The sequence below is a fragment of the Helicoverpa zea genome, chromosome 25, assembly GCF_022581195.2.
Source record: "Helicoverpa zea isolate HzStark_Cry1AcR chromosome 25, ilHelZeax1.1, whole genome shotgun sequence".
Lineage (NCBI taxonomy): Eukaryota > Metazoa > Arthropoda > Insecta > Lepidoptera > Noctuidae > Helicoverpa > Helicoverpa zea.
This window is the reverse complement of record NC_061476.1, coordinates 8629054-8652075: the sequence shown is the minus strand read 5'-3', so window position 1 is coordinate 8652075 and position 23022 is coordinate 8629054. Positions and strand designations below refer to the sequence as shown.

The 23022-nt window shown below is 38.4% G+C and overlaps 1 protein-coding gene across 2 annotated transcripts; it reads right to left on the bottom strand.

Annotated features, from left to right (window-relative positions):
- Positions 1–832: 832 nt before the first annotated feature.
- LOC124642645 (solute carrier family 12 member 9) lies at positions 833–22089 on the bottom strand. 2 transcript variants are annotated; one of them, XM_047181198.1, is made up of 20 exons: positions 21895–22089; positions 18801–18941; positions 17299–17421; positions 16260–16394; positions 15301–15435; positions 14667–14869; positions 13731–13935; positions 12957–13136; positions 12465–12554; positions 11090–11291; positions 9777–9978; positions 9094–9225; positions 7713–7820; positions 6963–7111; positions 5989–6180; positions 5171–5367; positions 4467–4591; positions 3996–4090; positions 3361–3484; positions 833–2730 (listed from the first exon to the last, which is right to left on the bottom strand). In XM_047181198.1, the coding sequence occupies exons 2-20, from the start codon at positions 18925–18927 to the stop codon at positions 2650–2652; spliced, it is 2805 nt and encodes a 934-aa protein (XP_047037154.1). In that variant the 5' UTR covers positions 18928–18941; positions 21895–22089; the 3' UTR covers positions 833–2649. The 2 variants fall into 2 exon arrangements, with proteins under 2 accessions (XP_047037154.1, XP_047037155.1); XM_047181199.1 differs by lacking the exons at positions 18801–18941; positions 21895–22089 and adding an exon at positions 17923–18010.
- Positions 22090–23022: the final 933 nt, after the last annotated feature.

Below are 23022 nucleotides of genomic sequence, written 5' to 3'. Positions count from 1 at the left end.
ATAAAACATTTTTGAAAAACTATGCGTATTTGATAAAATGTTCACCTGCTCTAAATGGGCTATATTGATGATTGATGGCAATGTTAAGAGTTTCGGTAAAATCATTAAAACCTTTTGAAATACACGTAAAGTCCTTAAAACTAAGATTTCGCATAGGTGCCCGCCTTTTTGCAAAAGAGTGTATAATTGATTTATTTATTTATTATATAAAAATAATTTGGTGCTTGCTTTGTGTGGTGCACTTATATTCAAATATCTAAGTGATTTATTTCTATCTACTTACATAAGTGTTTATATTATAGGTGCAAAAGCGAAACAAAATTTATACAAATGTTAACAAATAAGGGAACATTTTAACCAAATAAACGAATGCTCATGTGATTCCGACCCTATCAAATTATTTTAGAGAGAATAACGAAAGAATGCATAGCGACTGTTGAAGTTACAAGAATTTGATAGAGAAATATGTATATGCTTAAATGCTGCGAAAGAATGTTTTAGTTCTTTGTTCATTTGGTCTAAAAGCACCTTAGGAGACAAACGATTAGTCTTGTATAGAAACGTATAGACATCTTATGAAATCAAGTATGCAATTAAGCCCTATTGAAAAGAATAACTATTCGTTTTGAGCAAGCAATAAAAAGCCAACAGTGACAAAAACAAGCAAATTATAGAACGTTTTTCGGTGCAGTTGACAAATGCTGTCAGTCAGAACAAAAAACGCTATTTTCTCTTGAAAACTGACAGCTGTCAACTGCACAAAACATTCGGTACCGCTATAATAGATAACTTTTGGATATAATCGTCAAAAATAAATAAAAGATCACGAACATATTACAGATAAACATGGAGTAAATAGTAAATGTCATATTTATTACAAAAACTTAAAAACTAGTCATAATAATATCAAATACTAAACATATTGGTATACAAAAGTAAAAGTAAACTAAATAAAAGTCAATTTAGGAATTGTCAAAGATTTTTAATACAAGTCTGAATTTCAACCGAAAAATGTCACATAGTTTAAATTAATACCGAGAACCAATTAATGGACATTTCTTGGTTAAATTAATAATAATAACGACATTACAAGAAAAATATAAAAGTGATTAATTCCCAATTTTAATGAATGAAAATAACCCATCATACTCCGAGCCGTTTCCCAATTGGGGTCGGCTTCCAGTCTAACCGTCTTACAGCTTAGTACCAGTGCTTTAGAAGGAGCGACTGCCTATCTGACCTCCTCAACCCAGCTACCAGTTCGGGTAAAAATGAACAGTGAATATTAGTTTTCAAAAATATACAAATAATAGCAAATTCGAGATAGATAATGCAAACAAGAATAAGCGAATGATATATACCTTATGTGTAAGAACTTAAGGCTTTTTTCTAATTGATCTATCTAAAGTCTATCTATTTATGAAGTCAATGTGATTGTGTAATACCTAATGATAATATATTTACCTACATATGATTTTTTTCTTACAAATTGGTGAAGATGAAAATAAGATGAGAAATTTCAGCATACTAGTTTTAGTAATAGAAAATAGCACCATTAATGGAGTTTTATGATAAATACTGTCGGTGTTCAAATTATCATGAATGGTTGTGAAACATTTTGTTGACAGTCTGCTGTATAATATTTTCCCATATTGCATTAAAACTTATTATATGTTACGGCAAAGTAAAAAAAAAAAAAACTTTCTAATTTTGCATATTATTTAAGTGCCATAAATCAAAATGGAGATTTAGAAAACATGCTCTTGAGTCTTGATTAATATTTTGAACACCCACTGTATATTATCATTTTATGATAGTTTAAACAGCATGAATTTTTATACAAAAAATGATTGCTACTAAAAATATTAAGCATTAGTATAATAAAATACATACCTAACAGTGTCAGGTGCACACACAACTACATTACTTTCAATGAAAAAAGAAAGTTAGAATATTATCTCGCAGTAAAAACAAACTGGAAAATCAAAAAAATCAGTTTTCTTCCAACAACTGTTTAAAAGTAAAGGGTAGTTTTAAGAAAAGTGGGCGTTTATGTTGTCGCTGATAAAAAAGCCTTTTACTTGGTAACTCATTCGAATAAATTTTTAGATAAAATCACTCGTATAATCCTACTATTTTGACCATATGGGCAAAGTAATGACAATGTAAAAATAAAAAAAAATCAAGCATAGATGTGTGAGCACGGTTACATAAAATTACCTAGAAAAAATTGAGTACGTCTACAAATTGGTCCAATTGTCTAGATCATAATTCAGGTAAAAGTCGCTCCAAACTTAATGACGTTTACACAAAAATCTTTATTAGGTGATACCTACAAACCAAAGGTTCACGGACGGTGAAGCACGTAAATGGTCATAAAGAGCTTATTAGACTTTACTAAAAGTAGCCTAATTAGATTTCTAAGTTATTTAATGAAACCTACCTTCCTAAATGCGATTACATTTGTCTGAATTTAGTAACTGCATCATTTTCACGACTGAATTAAGCAAAGTGAAATAAGCTCTTAATGTAGGAGCATTATGACCATTTTCGCGCTTTGTGTCCTGTGTTCTGAAGTTAGTTGCGAGACCCCATAAAGTTTGGCGACAACTACAGAGATCTGCTAAATACGTCACAGGTACTGTTGAGTTATAGCGCGGTTGATGTGACCGATTTCAAACCCCTTACTAAAATGGTGGGTGGAAGATCTTTCGTGAATTCGTCTAGCACCTGTAAATGAAATAAAAATTATTGTTATTTCTTATATGAAGCAGTATGATAATCAAATTATGATACTTCTACTAAATGCTCTAGTTTTAGCAACTTTTAAGAAGTCTTAGTGTGTGTAGATTTGTATTCCGAACTGCCATAACTACAAAGGCTTCCTCCTTTACAGTGCATGTCGAAAATCGACCTTATTGTATTCGATTGTCTCTACGAAAAATTAAAAAACGGACAGGTTTATGTCATTGGTTAATAGTACATACCAGTACTTTTAGTTTTAGGAACTTGCAACAGTTGCTACAAATTAGTTATTTTAGTAGTTTCAAACTTTGTACATACTATTTTGTTTGTACACAATAAATACATCATTTGATTCTGTCAAGCCCTTTCTGTGCGACGTATAGTTATCGGCACGGATATCGAGCCATGACCTTCACCTGCGCAGAAGCGATTTATTGGTTTATTGCCTTATGTGTACAGTGTGCAAAGCGATCCCCACTCTTCCGCCGAGAGCTCGTTATCTGTGCCGGTAACTAAAACTATATCTAAAGCACTCTATCCTCGTAAATTTTAGTTTGGGAGAAAAAAAGTACATATTTAATCCAATAAATATAGTTATCTATTTGTGTGGCTTACCTTCAAATAATGTTCACAGACGGAATCATCAGCGTTGGTGTTGGTGAGTTTGGGCGGCGCGGGCAGCTGCACGAACGTCACCGCCGTCGCTTGAGAACTGCGCTGCTTTATTATATTGTTCACGCTGAAATAAAGAGGTTTTGGGGTCCATTGAAACAGGGGTTAGTTGAAACGACAAGTTTGAAATAATTCATACTGTTAAAAATAATGTTCGTTAGTTGTTCTTGGCTAATTTTGGCCACGGAGGCTGTTCTCACACAAAGAGATCAGACAGCTGCGCAGGACATATTATAGTGCACAAGCATTTGTACAGACACAGGTGCACTCACTATTCCTTCACTCTCTGCGTCCGATGGGACGGCAATCCGGCACCACCGGAGAGAGATCACAAGCAGGACCGACATTGACGTGCTCTCCGATGCACGGGTGTATCAATCTCATCGTAATGCTACAGTTACGAATTTATGTGGACGATGTCACGGGTGTAAGCTAGGCATCAATAAACTTATTTCCTCAAAATACGGTGAAATCACGCGGTATTTTTTTCCAACACCGACATAAGGGTATGTTTTTGGCTAGAAATACCTGAAATAGAGGTTCATAAAACAGTTATAGCTATGGCATTTTCTACTTACATTTGTAAATAAGCGACGGGCACTCGTTGGTACATGCTGTTGTCGTTGTCGTTAGAAAATCTGCTGTATTCATCTAATTTAGGCCATTCTGTCACCTGAAAAAAATAACGTTGTTTTGTTATTTGTCGACGAAGCAAAAAAGGGGGGGACTTTAAAAATATGTGTTTTCATTACATTTCACATTTCTTACTGTATTATACAAATAAATAACTTGTTTTGAAGAATTTTTGCATTACCAATTCACATCTATGTCACGTTTTTTTTCGGTTTATTACATCGGTCATTATCGGTCATTATTACACCACCCCATCAATTTCCAAGAAAGTATGCTTAGTATAGTTGTCGCCTCGGAACATTGCCAATTACGCGCACCTATCAGTTTTCGGAAGTTGCGAACCGCGAAATGAAACGAAGTGTGTTTGTGCTGCAGTATTATTATTTGTAGGATGGATTTATTTTTATCATACTCACAATATGTATAGTGGCGTTAATTCTGAGCAGCTTGAGCAGCTTGTCGAGCCTCTCGTGGAGCGGTCGGCCGGCGCCCAGCGACTCCAGCGCCGAGTGCTCGCCTACCGTCACTGTGCGGCCCGCTTCTGTATAATCATAGATATAATAATTAATGTCACAATTGTTAAAATAACATCATCATTTCATCATCCTCCGAGCCTTTTTCCTAACTATGTTGGGGTCGGCTTCCAGTCTAACCGGATTCAGCTGAGTACCAGTGCTTTAATTGTTAAAATAACATATATGAACATAATTTAATAACAAATAGTGTACAATTTTTTAGAAGGGTCTTGGAGAAATTTTGGTATGGTACAAAATGGATCTATTAAAATAACTGCTTTTTAAAATCGGCAATTTGATGCGTTGTGTTTGCGCAGAATTGTTTTATTTAATGTATTTTGACAATTGCGCAGATTCTAGTTGTCGTGCAAAGTTGTTTGACTTTAAAAAGCATAGTTCTTGTATGTAACTTTCAAGTCTGAAATTGAACTAGTAAGTTCAAAATCACACTATTCAAGTATCAACAAAATTACTAATCGCGTGGCGTCTTTTGTTAAATCAAAATGCATGGAGAAACATATTGAGATGACAAGAGCTACAAAAGGTACGCATTTGTAGTCAAATTCGGACATTTTCTCTTCAGTCATTTAAGCAGTGAATCTAACCATGTATAGTAGTAGGCGGCTGCGCGGGCACGTGCACGGCATGCAGGCGCAGTCGCAGGTGCTGCCAGCCTCTCGCACTGCGCACCACTGCTGCTAGCTGCAGCGCGAACAAGCCTCGCACTGTGAACGCCTCCTCGCAGGACGGGGAGAGGACTTCGACTAGCCAGACGTCTATGTATTGAAGGGTGGCTGATTTGCTGTAAAGTGTGGTATATAGAGTTAAAAAAGGGGGGCTGGAATGTGAAACTTTTCCAAAAAAGCTAAATATGCTTGTTCCATGAATATGTTCACAACCTAAAGACCACAAGGCCGATACTTTAACCATTGGAATTAGGAGGTCTTTTAAAATTATTAATCTGTTTTAATGATAAAGTCAACTAAACTAAAAGTGCGTGCCTCATGCATGCTCGCGAACACGACCGAACCCACGACAATTATTTTAAACGAAAATGAGCCGCGCGTGTAATCGTTTAAACACGCAGAATATAAGCTTGTCTGCAAACACTCTTAACAAAACAGTAATCAAACCAAAATAAGTTTGATATACTTAATAAAACCAGACATACTGAATGTTAATCAACTTTAAGCTTTATTTACAGAAACTTACGTTATTATGATAGTGAACGAATAATGTTTGAGCAGATCAAAACATTTAAATACACAGCCGTAAATTTATTTTATTTATTTAGTACACTATGGAGGACTTACAGCTAAACAAAAACTAATCAATAGAAGGAAGTCATAGTCGACAGAAAGCCAATTAGAAGTCCTCGCTTATAATATCAGCTTAGAAATCTATTAACTATTACAGAACTCACCGCTCAACATTGCCCATATCTAACTTATGGAAGTGCCGACACAGACAGACGTTCTTATTGACGGACAGCACGTCCGACACGATGCGCACGTACTCCGTGCCCGACAGACGGACGTCCGTCGGCTTACGGCACGGGAACACTGTTTCGCCGGATTCTAGGTCGAAAATGTCCGTTTTGTACGGGGAGGAGGGGCTGTGGGGAAAAAGGGGTTTATTATTTATTTATTTATTTAAAGTTCATGTATAAACAATGGCACTTTGGCAAACTTAATCATCATCATCATCCCGGAAGCCAAACTTCAATTAACATCATGAACCCATAGTATCGACCACTGTTTCAAAGCACCCCTGTATCAAACTACCCTGATAGCATACATACTCGCGGAACCAGCGCATGTCCTGGAAGTCGAGCTTCTATTATTTTTATGAACCTATAGGTTCTACCACTGTTTCAAACGACCCTGATGATGACAGGCTCAGCTCTAGGAATGCCGTCACCTGGGGGGTAGTTGCCGCTAGCATGCATACTCTTGGAACCAGTCGGTGGGTGGCGCTGTGTCTCTGAAGCCGAGGAGTACGGTATCGGGCTTCATGGCGCCCAGCCCCGCCAGCCACTGATGATGACAGGCTCTGCTGTAAGAATGCCTTCACCTGGGGGGTAGTTACTGTATACATACTCTTGGAACCAGTCGGTGGGTGGCGCTGTGTCTCTGAAGCCGAGGAGTACGGTGTCGGGCTTCATGGCGCCCAGCCCCGCCAGCCACTGATGATGACAGGCTCTGCTGTAAGAATGCCTTCACCTGGGGGGTAGTTACTGTATACATACTCTTGGAACCAGTCGGTGGGTGGCGCTGTGTCTCTGAAGCCGAGGAGTACGGTGTCGGGCTTCATGGCGCCCAGCCCCGCCAGCCACTGATGATGACAGGCTCTGCTGTAAGAATGCCTTCACCTGGGGGGTAGTTACTGTATACATACTCTTGGAACCAGTCGGTGGGTGGCGCTGTGTCTCTGAAGCCGAGGAGTACGGTGTCGGGCTTCATGGCGCCCAGCCCCGCCAGCCGCGCCAGCTGCGCAGCGCCGCTGCGTACTGATGATGACAGGCTTAGCTCGACGAAGGCTTTCACCTGGATAGGACAGGTGTGTTTGAATACCGAGCTGCAGATAGGTTGAAAAAACTACGATATGCTCAAGGAAGACTATATGGATTGGTGAAAGAGCCCAGTCGCGCCAATCTTCAATTCAATCAGTTGCTTTCTCAGTAGGTACAAAAGTTGAATTTCAGGAAAGCGAATGAACCATAGGGTCAGGCCACTCCGCACGGCATCACCCGCCCCGCATTGGCGGCTTCACGAGCAATGCTGCTTCGGAATGTTCTTACGGCGCTTACCGTATGGCATACCCTCCAAGCTAATATTATAAATGCGAAAGTAACTCTGTATGTCTGTCTTTTCATCACGCCTACACTACTGAACCGATTTGTGTGGGTACAGACATAGCTTGGAATTTGAGAAAGGACATAGGATATTTATTATTACAAATAAGAAAAAAAAGAAATTTATTCCGGACATAAAGCGCCATCTATCTTTTATATATTTTTAAATCACCCTTAACAAGAAGACAATTATTTGTTGCTTTGGTGATTTAAACTTTTTCGCTGCGAGGACTTGAATTTAGTTTCGAAACAACATCGACATCGAGTTTGTTAACAACTGCACCAATACTTACCTTGAGATGGTCGATGAGCTTGAGCCAGTACTTGTGCTCGGCGGCGAGCGGGTCTCCCGCGCCGTCCAGCTCCCCCACCCGCACGTGTCCCACCACGAACAGACCGCCCTGAGAGGAGTACATAAAGAGTTTGCCAATTATATACTACTCAGTACACACTCTACGTAGTAGAGTACATAAGAGGAGTACCTATATAAGAGGCGTACATAAGTGGAGTACACATGAAGAGAACATAATAAGAGTACATAAGAGGCGTACATAAGTGGAGTACACATGAAGAGAACATAATAAGAGTACATAAGAGGAGTACATAAGAGTACATAAGAGAAGTATATAAGTGGAGTACATAAGAGAAGTATATAAGTGGAGTACATAAGAGAAGTACATAAGAGGAGTACATAATCTACTATATAAAAATAAGTCCGGTTTTCCTCCCTGACGCTATAACTCCAGAACGCACGAACCGATTTCCACGGTTTTGCATTCGTTGGAAAGGTCTCGGGCTCCGTGAGGTTTATAGCAAAGAAAATTCAGGAAAAACAAAAAAAAAATATCACCAAACAATATGTTACATAAAACGAAGCCATCTGGTGGCGGAACGGAGTTCGCCGGGTTTGCTAGTAGGAGTATATAAGAGAGTACATAAGAATGTACATAAGAGGAGTACATAATAGGAGTATATAAGAGAGTACATAAGAGGAGTACATAAGAGAGTGCATAAGAAGAGCACATAAGTGAAGTACATAAGAGGGTACATAAGAGCCACACCCATTCTAAGAAGTTTAAGGCCTCTGCCTCGAATTTTGCGGGCAGCGGGGCGGCGGCGGCGGCGGCGCGCTAGCGGCAGGATCTTACGCGTATAATCAAATGGACCGGCCCTCGAATACAGCGGCGCGGCGGCGGGCAACGAGCGGTGCGCTCCAGTCAAGCGGTGACCGCCCGCGTTGGGCGTCTGCATTGTAGGCATAGTGTTATACATTTTTTTTGTGACGTATCAAAATGTCTTCGGACGTGCAAGAGCTAATTATTTCGGTCATCTTTGAGAGGACACCCATATGGAACAGCAAACACAACAGAACACAACACTACACTGCTATAGCGCCGCGCGATCTGCCCGCTAGTTTCGAGAACAGGTATGCGTTGCCCGCCCCGCTCCCGCGCCGCCGCCGCTGCCGCCCCGCTGCCCAAAATTCGAGGCAGAGGCCTAACTAACAGTTCCATATTGATTGCGAAGATTTAACATTTAATCTGTACATTACATACTTTCTTCTGAGGACATGAAGCAGAAGGGAGTGGATGTAAGTATGACGTCTGACAGGAATGGAAGAAAAAGACATGACATGACTTGGGAACAGGGCAGGAAGATGATGATGAGACATACCTTCTTCTGATCATTGACGAAGTCTATGAGTGGTGCGGACTGACGCGGTGAGGCGATGAGTAGCAGCATCTGAGGACGCCAGAACTTCACGTGCTCGCGCCGAGGGTCTAGCAGCAGCAGGTATTTGCGGACCTGGATACAATGTTTAATATTTATTTTTTTAATCTTCATTAACCACATTTACAAATATTTGAATTTAAAATAAAAACTATTCTAATAAAAAAACCTAAAACTAAAAAGCATCAATAAAACTCTTCCCCATGGCGTGCCCAAGAGGTTGGCAGCATTACCTCGTTGGATCGCTATTTCTTTAAATAGTTCGACAGATGAATAAGATGAGAAAAGCTTGAAAATTTTTCGTAAATGATTAATGGTTTGATCCGAGTATTTGGTAACTATGTCAGACTTACGTATTATTATTGTTAGTGGCAACGTCAATATACATTGTACTTCACATTTCAAATCGGCAATTCCGACCCATTTTCATTCTATTTTGTTAAGTTACATCACTACAACCACCAGTTATTCAAGAAATTCAACATAAAGCGAAATAATTACAGCATAGTTACAATTTTAAAATTTGGCTGATCTTTATTATATTTTAAGACCTTTGTCTTCCGGCTTTTTGGCCAAAGAAAAACCTGATATAATCTACATACCATACAGTATGGTATAAAACTAACCTGATGAAATATCAATGCCTGACTGAGCGAGCCCCACGTAGGGTCGGCCGCGGCCGGCGACAGCAGGTGCAGCGCCACCACCAGCGAGCCGCACGCCAGCGCTGCCCCGCACGCGTACACCGCGCGGAGACCGAACATCATGCCTGCACAGCCCAGCAGCCCGAGCAGGGACGTGTGCCAGGAGAACTGCTTGAATGTCGGCCTGGTGATGACGTTAAAAATACATTATTGTCAGAATGTTTGTCAAAAATTAAAATTTAGTTTAACCGACTATAGAAAAGAGGTGACACACGCTTCTGTTGCAAAACAAGCTGATAAATAGGTCTGACTATTTGCAACCATTTTTCTCAGTTTAACATAAACATAATATAAAATTAACTTAGAGCGACCTGATAAATAAAATCCATTATATATTGACAATTGTTACAATGTAAATTAAGCCCAAATTAACCGCCAACATAAAAAAAATCGGGTAAAAAAACTTTTAAGTTAAACGGTTTTATCTAATGTGCACTGATAACTCAAAAATAAAAATAAATGTTACTTACCTATCAACCTACGTAGGTGGTCCCGGTCATATTAGACTAAAATAAAAACGTGGGGCCCCTCTGAAATCCTACCTATGGCAAAGCATATCTTTATACTTTGGTAGATCATCCCGCTGTGGGTCAGCAGCGGTGAGGGAGTGCCAGACTCTTACTGACTAAAAACCGTTGTTTCGTCGTAGGCCTTTTATGTACCAGGGCCACGGTAACTCTTTCGAACAATCCCGCAGCCCCGGGAGGCCTTGGCCCTGTTGGGCCCCGCTGGGGTTGCTGACAGTATTCTACTTGTGTGGCCCTTTCATTTGATACCCATATTGAGAGGGTTGTGGAAAAATATGTAATCCGCCATTTTGTACCGGCGGCCATCTTGGATTTGCAATGTTACTATATTGAAATATTACTATATAGAATTTTCATCGGAAATAAAGGAGTGTACCAAATTTCAGATCAATCTGACAACAGGAAGGAACTGAAATTTCAATTTCTAAATTTGACCGAAGAATAAATAATAAAAAAACAAACGGGGTGAGCTAAATAAAACCGTTTAAAAATCAGTGTTTACTATGACTTTTCGCGTTAAATTTTCAACTGTTTTAAGCAATACTAACGTCTATTGTGTTGTCTGTAAACTTAAACCTTAGACAGTGACTTTAATTATTGGCCTAAAATATCACTTATATCACCCGCCTATAAAACCAATACAAAATCTTCAAAGATTCTTATAGATATATGAACCATCTACAGAAAACAACACCTTCAAAAACTTACCTAAAATTCGGTGCAGAAGCGAGATCTAAGCCCAAACAGGCCAGATTAATGGCGAAATAGCTGGTCATGAAGAGTACGGAGTTGACCTGAGCGATGGCGTTGAGAGAGTCTGCCATGATGCCCACCTGGACTAGAAGCCAGGATGTGATCACAGCGAGGACTGGGTTGCCGGACCGGGAGACCATCGGACGGAGGAGGAAACCTACAGAGGTACAAATGTAACATGTTAGCAAGACATTTATCTAAGGTTGCCCTCTCATGTCCTATGTAATTGGTGAAGAATTGTTTGTAAGAAATAAATAGAAAACACTGATAGCAATAATTGCTGTATATGAAATTTATTGATTTATTGATGTTGACTCTGTATTATTAATTTTTGTGTGTATGTTCTTGTGAAATGTCGTGACAATTTTTTTATCTTTTTTAATCAAATTTATTGTAATAAGTATGGACTGTGTCTGAAATAAATGATTTATTATTATTATTTATCTTGTATGTCTCTGACCGACCACGGGACTACAGAGTCCCGGATTTTTGGAAGGCGAACGTGGGGCCGAAGCCAACATGCTGAAGCCCTTTTGAGACAACTTTAATGAAATGGCGACACAAAACCGACGATTATCCCCGTATACACTATAGAAATGTACCCAAGGACAATCCCCGGTTCTGTGCTAAACTATTGCTAACTATGGATGAAAACTACTTGGGCTATTGTGATGGGATGCTAATGGACTAGGAATGGGGAAACTACGGGAACTATGGCACCTGCCGATGACAATGTATTAAATACATGTTAAAATGGCAGGTGGAGACTCGCCAACTCACTTACTGGGCCCCCGGGAATCAGTCACTGAAAAGCAACAAGAGGGCAACAGGGACATGAGCGGCTGAAGGGTGAGGATACCTCGGCGGACTTTAAACGCAGATCACGCGCTCCCTGTGGGTCCAGCATCACCGGCCCACTCGCCACTTACCACGAGGCACCTACCCTCCGAGTGGGCTATTAACCCTGCTCTAGCGACTCCACTCTGACCGGCCGATGAAGGCAAGCCAAGAAGCGGGAGACCTATCCCCCGTCATGCTTCACTCCGGCAAGCCGGAGATGGGGGACAGTATACTCTCCCTGGAGCACTCGGATATATAGCCCCGCGGGGTCGCTACTCCCCGTCATCCGCCTCAGATGCCCTGCGGGGCTTATTATTATTATTATTATAATAAAGCAACGCACAAACTTGGGTCAGAAACTTGTTAGATCGTCCTACAAAAAAATCTGTCCGATAATAATGTTCGAGAAGTCTGACGTGAGTCAGAAAATTATTAATTTATTACGGGGCTGTCTTTAAGTTTGAATGAATGATTTTGAGTTTGAACTTACCGTATATGTTATCTTTCGCTAGCGCTTCTAACACTCGCGAAGCACCGATCAAGTTTGACAGACCAGCTGAAAATGTGGCCATCAGCATACCTGCGAAAAAATAGAATAAAGGATAAAATAAATCCTGGAAATTACAGATTTTCCTTGAATTGAGTGACTTGCCATTTCAGATTAAAAGCTCACAACTTTCGGACAATTCCTGTTAAATTTTAAAAGGCACATATATTGAATGCATTCGCATCACATATTGACTCGCCTACCCTTCTCTCTAATATTGACTCGCCTACCCTTCTCTCTAATATTGGATTACGCGGTCCAAAAACCTCGACCAGAATGCCGTCTCTTAACCTTAATGTCCTTCATTTCATTGCAGTAGCATTTGTGAGAGGCAAAATAAAAATAAAGCCTAATAGTGAGGAAATAAAGTTTAAATTTCAATGTTACCGCGCTTGACAGCCTCATAATCTTATTTATTTTATTTTGAACACTTACCAACAGCAATAAAAGGCGGCCATATATTAATAGGCAGCAAATACACGTAGTTATTGATCAACAAGTCTCTAGTACACGTCGCCGCCGTCAGTAGACTCAAAGCGATGTACGACACGAATGTGAAGAGGAGAGCCGCTAGAGTGCCGAAGGGGATGCTGCGAGACGGGTTCTTCAGTTCACCTGGGAGATAATCATTTATTTAGACTTGCAGCTCATCAAATTCATTAAATGCTTGAGTCAGTTAGGTATGTAGCGTCAGTGCTAGCTAGCATGTGGTGGTTGCATATTGTATACTGCAATATACACCACTGCAGTAAACAAATCTATATAGAGGTATAATAAATTGTTGAAAGGTTCTTCTAACCTACAAACAGACATATGTTGCTGAGGAGTTTGTTGCACCACTTCTTCTTCCCAGAAAAACACAGCAGTGAAGTTTGAATAAATGATTTTTGATTTGATTTTGCAGTTATATACAAACTCAACAATTATAATAAAAAGATGTAAACTACAGAAGAAAGTCCAGTATCAGAAGAAACACTATCGCTCTAATAGGTTCGATTTATGTAAGTGTGTTTGTATGTATGTTTGATACTTCATAACGCGCTTAGTGCGCTTACGCGCAAACGGCTTAACAGATTTTGATGAAACTCAGCAGTAACATAGCTTATACACCAAAATAACATATAGGCTACTTTAACATCATTTTCACTTCAGTGAACAGCCAAAAAAAATATAATCCTTTACTTAAAGCTTAACAAACTACCCACTTACCACTCATATTAGCCCCGGCCATGACCCCAGTGACCCCAGTAAACAGGACCCCGAAGACGGACGCGAAGTCCACCATCTGACCGTCAGTGGTGGTGTAATCCCTTCCATACTGAGGGTATAGGTTATCATACAACGTGGTGGAATTTAAGCCAGTGTAGTAAAATGCTGTAGTGTTCACGATGTGGTTCGTGTCCGGTTTGTCAATCTGGAAAGAATATTTATTATAAAACTAATTGTTGTACTTTTTTGTGTTATTTTCTTATGTAAAGGTCTTATGTAACCTGAATAAATAAAATAAAGAATTCGTTGCTTCAACAAGGGTCATTACTTTTTTTTTGCATAATTGTACGTGAAAGAGAGGATTGCATAGGTATATTATTATTTTGTCCGTTTTCACCCTATTTATACTAATATAACAAAGAGTAAAAATTTTTTTGTTTGTATCCTAAAGGCTGCGAAACTACAGAGCCGATTTAAAAAATTCTTTCACTGTTGTAAAGCTACATTCTTTCCGAGTAACGTAGGCTATATTTTATCCCGATAAGGGCAGTAGTTCCCATGGGGCGCGAGTGAGACTGAGGGAAAACGGCTGGTAAATAAATAAAGGGGGGTCTTTAATACCAATGATGCCCTCTAGCGTATCGACATTTTCAATATACGGTTGCGCTACTTAATTTGTGGACGGTTAAAACTTCTAATTAACCATTTGTAAAATTATTATGATTATTATGATAGGTTTATTCAAAATTATAAACAACTTTAATTCAAAATGATAACCGTCTTCTTCAATTCACCAATGTTCAATCATTTTTGGTTTATTAACATTATATTGCATGCCAATTGATAAAATATGGCGGATCTTTTACCCTTATTTGCAAAATTAAATATCTTTATCTTTACCAAATTAAAGTAAAAAAATGCTCAAACAACACTTACCAACGCAAGAGGAGTAACAAAGAAGCTGATAAAAGCACTTCCGAGACAGATAAGCATGGTCATCCATATAGCGAGGCTGGTTCTGGCGAAGAGTGACGCGCCGGCCAGGGAAACGCCTAGGCCGATAGCATTTAGCCCCGAACGGTACAGGAAGCGGTACCACCAGCCGTCTGGAATACCTGTGTGGGATCCTACTAGGTAACCTGGAAAAATAAGGATTTATGGTACATATTACAAAAGACGAAGAATTCTTGGTAAGGGAGTAGAAAAACGTATAAGGTACATTCAGAAAATCCTTACCATTGTTATAAATACGAAAGTCTCTACGAAAACTCTGTCTGTCTTAAACGCTATCATTACAAAAAATAAACCAATTTAAATGGAATTTGGTACGAAGAAGATATTGTGATAGTCTACTTATTATATCGTGCGGAAAGCAGTTTCCACAAGATGAGGATGGCACCGCGGTTTACAACTAGTAGCAAAATAAAAGATCAGGTTTATGAGATGTAACCTGGACACAGAGGTATTGACAGACGAACAGATGGACAGCGAGTAGACACATCAAAGGGTCCGTTTTTCCCTTTGGTTAAGGAAGCACAAAAAAAGAAAATACCTGTAAAACATAACATACCATTTTCTCCAAAATTCTCTACAAGAGCTTCAGTACAGGCTGAGATACAAAGCGCGCTGGACACCACGTTGGCGAAGAAGAACAGCGTGCCCACTGCTCCTCCGAACTCAGGACCTAGGGTCCTGCTTATCATGACTGAGAGCTGGTTAAGGATATGTGTCTAGAACGTTCTAAGTCATCATCATCATCATCATCAGCCTATCGCAGTCCACTGCTGGACATAGGCCTCTCCAAGTGCACGCCACTGAGATCGATTTTCGGCTGCTCGCATCCAGCTCCTGCCAGCCGTCTTGCGCAAGTCATCACTCCACCGTGCCTGAGGACGTCCTACACTACGTTTGCCGAGGCGTGGTCTCCACTCTAGAACTCGTTTACCCCAACGGTTATCGGTTCTTCGGCTAATATGGCCAGCCCACTGCCACTTCAGCTTGCTGATACGGTGGGCTATGTCGAGCGGAGAACGTTCTAAGTACTATGACTTTTTGAATCAACATGTTTGGAATTAACGTTGAATATGCTCAATTTAAAAACGCATACTTATAGAAACAAACAACTTTGTAAGAAACACATGTGACTAGAAACACGTAGTAGTTACGCAAGCAGCATTTAAGTCTTATTCCTTACAGTAGATGTCTATAGCCTATACATTCGTTTTGCGATTGGAGTTTCAGTTGACACTAGCCTTAGGTTGAGTATTAACATCGAACGTAGCAATGTTGCCAGCCAGGGAGAACTGGAGGCCAATTTTGATGCGCTTTATTAGTTTTACGCTGTGTATATGTATATTAAAATTAGTTTTAGTTTGGCTATGTAAAATGTGTACATTTGTTTATTTGTTAAGTAGGTAAATACCTATGTTTCTTGACTTTAGCTGCATACAAACGATGTTAAAATTCAGTCTCTAACTTCGAAACGACAGATATGTTATAGAAATCTCTATTTCTATTAACAAAGGATACAATACACGCCCCCTCCTTCAACGGCCCCGTTAGTAGAGATGGCACAGATGGACGTCACCGTGAATATCACGATCAGGTAGGCTAGACCAAACTGGCCTAGTGTCACCAACAGACCCGCATTGCCTACTAGGTAACCTGAAATATAAACATTTAAAGTATAGTACCTGTCAAGATTAATGGCGGCTTGCATCTAACTTCGGAGCACATCCACACACATGCGAGTCCGACTCGCGCACAAAGAGTTCGTTATCTTTATGTCTTTTATGTATAATGCGGCCAAAAAATCACTTTTGTTTCTTTTGAATTGCAACCTCCTAAAAAAATATTTTATTATAATTTTCAGTACATCTTCTGTGAAAATTTCAACCATCTAAATATCACGGTTCACAGGATAAAGAATCTTGACAGGCAGACAGACCGACAGCGAAATCTTAGTAAATAGGGTCCCGTTAAAATTGATTTATGAGTCTAAAGATAAAACGGCATAACCGATTGAGATGGCCATCGAGTTAAGCTAGGTATTTTAACATAGCTCCCACTGGACGTGGACTAAGTCGCGGGTGAAATCTAGTAGAACGTACTAATTCATCAATTTTGACCTGACGCGTGTTATTATCTCAGAGTGACCTTGCGCGCACTGAATCATTACATAGATAAACATTGAAAACAAAACATGTATTTATTGATTGCATACGCAACGTGTATTTATTAGGATTGATTTACTTGCACAAAGGAGACAGTTGCCAAGCAACCGAACCTATACTCGACAAGTTTTTCGCCCCTCTCCGGGACATCTTTAGGAGATGTTGGCTCATCTATGCTCGGGCAGGAACAGTTACAGCTTTCGCCCGCGGTTTCACCCGCGCCCCGTATAGCCGGATGGTCACAAAAAATATCCTATGTCCTTTTCCTCTTGGTTCTGAGCTATCTCCTCTCTAATTTTCAGCTTAAACGTTTCAGCCTTTCTTAAGTCATAAAATGTGTAACTAACACGACTTTCTACTACTTTTACATAAGTATATAGTAATAGTGGACTCACCCATTCGAATGAAGACTAGAGCACTGAACATGGACAGCACGACAGGACAGAAGACTCCGGCAAATGTACCCACTTTCTTGATACCAGGCCTTTCTGTCCTGAACTCTCCGAACTCCACATATCCTGGAAAACATCAGTTTATTTATATATTTAACAGTTTATGTACAAACACAGAACTCAGACGAGAAGAAAAATAGAAAAAATAGTACAAAGGCACAACTTATTTCATAAGACATCTCTTCCAGCAGAATTACTGTAGAAGTCTCTACTTGTTATTCAATTTTTTAAGAAACAAGTACTACAGATTTTCGCTGGGTTTTTATTGGTTCAAATTTAACAAAATAAAGTTTGTTCCACATCAACGTTGCACATGCTGAATTGCTGACATCCTTTATTAGTAAGTTGTTTAATCAACGGACAGCTGTTTAATCAACAGATGCAACTTAAAAATTTTAATCATAAAATAATAATTTCATTTTCTCCACAATAAATAGAAGTGTGTTCAAAATAAATGTGCCTTATTTCTTCAGGATTCATTCTCATCATTATTGAAAAACTAAACTCGAGTCAAAAACTATCAAGTGTTTTGCGCACAAAAAACACAAAAGGCTTTTAAAAATACACCTGTGGAGCACTTTTCACCCATTTTCAACGACTTCACTTAATCACTATTGCAGTATTACTGATAGGCGAGTGACCAATTGACCACATTGCGCCATATCTGTCGACCTTCAGCGAACAATGCCTCGGAGGTGTCACACTCATTTCAAACCTAACGGCTCGGAACTATGCTAGATTATTTATAATTATTTTCAAACAGACCATAGTGACCTTGAAATCTAAAATTTGACAGATTAGGGTAGGTTGATCTGCTGGTGTCTTTACTGTGCCTTGAATCGACTTGCGTTTACTTTAAAACAAAACTAGCCTTCGCCAGTGGTTTTACCCGCAATGTCCAGAAATATTTTTCGGACCGATAGTTCCCGAGATTAGCACTTCTAAGCAAACAAACTTTATACAAGATTATATACGCTAAGAAAACATTACATACTTAGGTACTTCGTGTTATTTACTCTAAAAAAATATACAATCATTCGAATTTAGAACCTCCTCCTTTTGGGTAGTCGGTTAAAAATGCTGACAATAAACTGTTGAATACATAGATATTACGACTCCTCACTGGCAGACCAAGGACGTCCCAAGTCTAGCGTTTCCACGTTACGCAAAAATAAACCGTTTCTCTAAGATGTCAAGGTCGAAATTGATAGTACAACGAGTGTAATAGCACGTCCAAGTTGCATTCTTTTGACCTGTGCCATAACATTAATTCTGTCAAAAATGACAGGTTTAGTGAGATGACTAGCTTCTGTATTCTGCACTTGGATAAAAATTACATTTGTGCTATGCACCTGCTAAGTTTCAAAAGCCCATTAGGTACTCACAATCTTCGGAACTTTCGCCTTTACAATATTAGTGTCATTTTTAATTAAATAAGATCATACCTTCTCCAACAGGCCTGTTAACTGGTCCTCCTCTGCCGATCCTCATCCTCAACTTCTGCACAATGCCTGAATCACCTCGTCCTGCACTGTTCAGGCTCGGTGACAACGGGTCCAAAGTTTCAGCCATGATTGGCCTCGTCACTGAAACAATTCAAATTTTTGACATTAGGGCTCTATCAATATTTCAGTCTTTAAATGTATGGCACAGAGGCAACACATCATCATCATCATCATCATCTCAGCCATAGGACGTCCACTGCTGAACATAGGCCTCCCTTTGAGGCAACACAGTTAAGGATTAATTATTGTTTCAATTTTTAAGCAAAACTGAATAAAAATATTATGTTAACAAATCATACATATTATTTGACACAAATACTGTGTCAGGTAAAGTTCGTTCAACTTTCATGTATAACAAATCATCATCATGTATAACAAATGTTTTATCTCCTTGTTCAGAGTACTACTTTTATCCATCCTTATCATCATCCTGCCTTATATCCATACACAAAAATCATCTTAATCCACTTATATCCATCGTGAAAGACAGTGTTACAAACATAAAAATCTTTCTCATTCATATTATTAGTATTACTTATGGATAAATAGCATTATCTTGGTTTACATGTGTCATGCATGCATACAATGTTATTATTTGTAATGAGTATACAATAACAATCATATTAACTATTATCTTAGCATTAAATGAAAGAAATATTAATTGCTCATTTCTAGTTACATAATTGTTATTGTAATACACTGGATAGTTACAAAACTAGCTTCCGCCAGTTTGAATTGCATCCCATGGGATAAGAAATGGCTTGGGATCAGCCTGATATTTTGATGAATATAAGCTATATCACTGCCAAGTTTTATCAAAAACCATCAAGCAATTTTTTGCGTGAAAAAGGAATAAACATCTATACATAGAAACTTTTGTATTTATTTATTAGGTATGATGCATTTGTGGGTACTGTCATAATTATTCTGAAATAAATAGTATTTTATTATTGTTTGATGGTGTAAATGAATTATCAGACAATGGTGTAACTCATAATGGTTCGGTAGTTATTGCGTGTTTTTGTGATTAACTACATCATTCTGCAACTCGGGAATTCCCTAATGGTGTGTTTAAATTAAACATATTATAGGGAAAGAATTCTCAAATACTACAAAAGAACACTCTTGTTCTTAATCTATTTCTTTGTTTAGTGTTAAATGTTCTGCAGATCTGGTATCGTCGTGTGACAGGTCGTTGAGCTCCCTAAGATGTGGTTGAGCTACACGACGACTGATACATGCGTGCCGTCTGTTGGGACTGGTCAGCTCCAGCCTGATGTGGCTCTTTCCTCAAAAGGCCATTCCAGACCGCGTACATGGTGACACTCACACCTAATATTATTTGATTTATAACATGTTTGGACTTTAAAAGAGACTATGACCCTTGAGTTTGTTTCGGCATTTCTTCTCAGGGATCAGTCATTAGGAAATGCCGACCTCAGCGTTCTTAAAAATGACGTGTAAAAGTGATTTTATGTCCAACTTGCAAAATAAACGATTTCATTTCATTTCATTTCATTTCATTTCATTTCAGTCTAAATATGTATGTTCTTCAATTATATTTACATTATCATCTTGTATACCAGTTTTCATGCAAACACATTATGGGAACAGTGATGCGGAGGAATACTTCAACGCCTATAGTTCGGCCATTCAGAGAATGCGTTCCTGACACGTCGCGATTGAACTGACGACGTAATAACATTCATTGATTATTGATATAATAATGTTGTTTTAATGCTCCTCAATTGTTAAAACGGTAAACAACCAGCAAAAATATTTTTATCGTAACTGCAACGCCATTGCAAAGTTACGTCGTCAGTTCAATCGCGACGTGTCAGGAACGCATTCTCTGAATGGCCGAACTATAATTGATGTAATTTTATATATGTTTTTATTTTAGTACATGGTATTTTAGTTTTTAAAGATAGTTTTATAGTGTCTACATATTTATATACTAGATAATGTATTTAACAAATGATATTCTTTTTCTTAAGACAAGACATGATGTTCAACATAGTGGATTATTAAGTGCTGACATAAGCCTCAGGCCGGCTCGGACACACAAGTAATTAGATTACAATCTAATGAAGCCATTTAAGGAAGAACATACAAATTCTACCAAAATAACTATTTAAAAACTTTACCTTTATTTACATAGCTACTAATATTGTACATGTGAAAGTTCATATCTATGTATGGCGGGATGTATGGATATTTATTCTGCTTTCATGCAAAAAGTACTCAATGGATTCCGATGAATTCTCTTTAGTTTTATAAGTAAGCTATGATTTATAATAGGTTTGCTACTTTAGAGTTTTTTATTGTAAACTATTTAATTCCTTGGTCAGTGGGTTGTCTTTGACTTACAAGGTCAACACAACATTTATATGTATAATATACTTATTGTAATGAAATAATAAATTGTAACAGACAGCTGTCTTTCTGGGAAGTTTGTTCATCACCACTTATTTCCAGATATAACGCTAGGAAGTGGTAAAAGGGGGGCGTTTTACGTTGTTTTTAAAGATTGATGTGAGAAAGTGCTAATCTAATTGGCATACTTTCAATAAACATCAACTTGGACTATATTGTACACCAGTGCATTACAATAGGATAGTTTGATCAATAATTCACAAATGTTTTACTAGCAAAAGTCTATTCAGTAGGAAGTATGTTACGATTCCTAGTCACGAAAAATAATATCATCAGCACATAAATATTAGAGATAACTATAATTACATAGATCACAGATTAATAGATAATAAGAGGGTTCTGTGCGCTAACTATCTTCTATGACCTGATTAATGCTGTGACATCATCAATAACGAATTTTAGAGAATTTGATGATTTTTGCAATATCATGTACTTCAAACGACTTTCGCGAGATTAGATTCAGTAGTTTAGCAAAAGTATAGCATTCACAACAGGTGTGGTGATTGGAAATTGTTAGAAACAAGTTAGAATGACTAATATGTAACCATCTATTGTTCAAACTTGACTGAATCTCAAACAAAACAAAAAAATAACATACCGTTTGTTTTTTAGTCAAATGATTAAAACTACTCTTCTTGATTATTTGGTGAATTAGTGCTCATATCATGGTCGCTTAATAGTTATATTTGTTGTTTATTTAACACAGAAATCAATAACAATGTGTAATTATTTTCACCACATACACAAAATCCAGAAGTCCTGAATACAAAATTAGTTAATAGTTATATAGAAACTGACATTTAACAGTGAATAGACAGACTGACGTAAAACAGATGCTGTCACTGTCACAATTATGCCTATTTCCTTAAAAGGAATAACAAAACGCATACTGAATTTAACGTTGGTTGGGCCATGGGATTGTTCGAAAGAGTTGATATCCGAGAAGAAAAATGGTGGGCTTTATTCAGTAAGAGTCTAATACTCCCTAACGCTGCACTCACCACGAGGGGGTTCGTTAGTTGGTTTGACACACATAGCGCACAAAAAAATAATTGTATCGCAGCATATTCATTGAAAGTGATCCATTGAAGTATGAGTAGGCACCTATCTAACTTTACTGAATCCACTTGCTTTGCCTTACTCTGCGTAAAGCGAAGTTCCGAGCCATAAGTAGGCTCGAACCTACGTGCGAAGTGTGTCATAAATTGTTTCTTATAGTTCGGCCATTCAGAGAATGCGTTCCTGACACGTCGCGATTGAACTGACGACGTAACTTTGCAATGGCGTTGCAGTTACGATAAAAATATTTTTGCTGGTTGTTTACCGTTTTAACAATTGAGGAGCATTAAAACAACATTATTATATCAATAATCAATGAATGTAGTTACGTCGTCAGTTCAATCGCGACGTGTCAGGAACGCATTCTCTGAATGGCCGAACTATAGTTGTAACACAAAAAAACAATAAAATGCGAATGACCATTTAATTATGTTTCTTTTTATTCTAGATAATTATTAGGGCAGCCTATGATAGTTAGCTACAAAGGTATTACATGTGTTAACATTTAGGTAATTTCTTAACCTATGTAGTTAGAAGAGAGCATTAACCTTTATTACCTGCGTTTACCAGGACAGCCTCAAACTGTCGGATATTGCCCATATAGGTACATATTACTCATATTCCACTTTAGTTATATAAACATTTTGACTTCAAGGAAAGTCGAATC

Coding starts and splice junctions, on each gene's coding strand:
- LOC124642645 (XM_047181198.1), bottom strand. CDS start 18,927: ATGGCTGAAACTTTGGACCCGTTGTCACCGAGCCTGAACAGTGCAGGA. Junction 13,137..13,730: donor GGCCGGGGCTAATATGAGTG/GTAAGTGGGTAG, acceptor ATTATCTCCCAG/GTGAACTGAAGAACCCGTCT. Junction 9,979..11,089: donor GCTTCTGCACCGAATTTTAG/GTAAGTTTTTGA, acceptor CGTCATCACCAG/GCCGACATTCAAGCAGTTCT.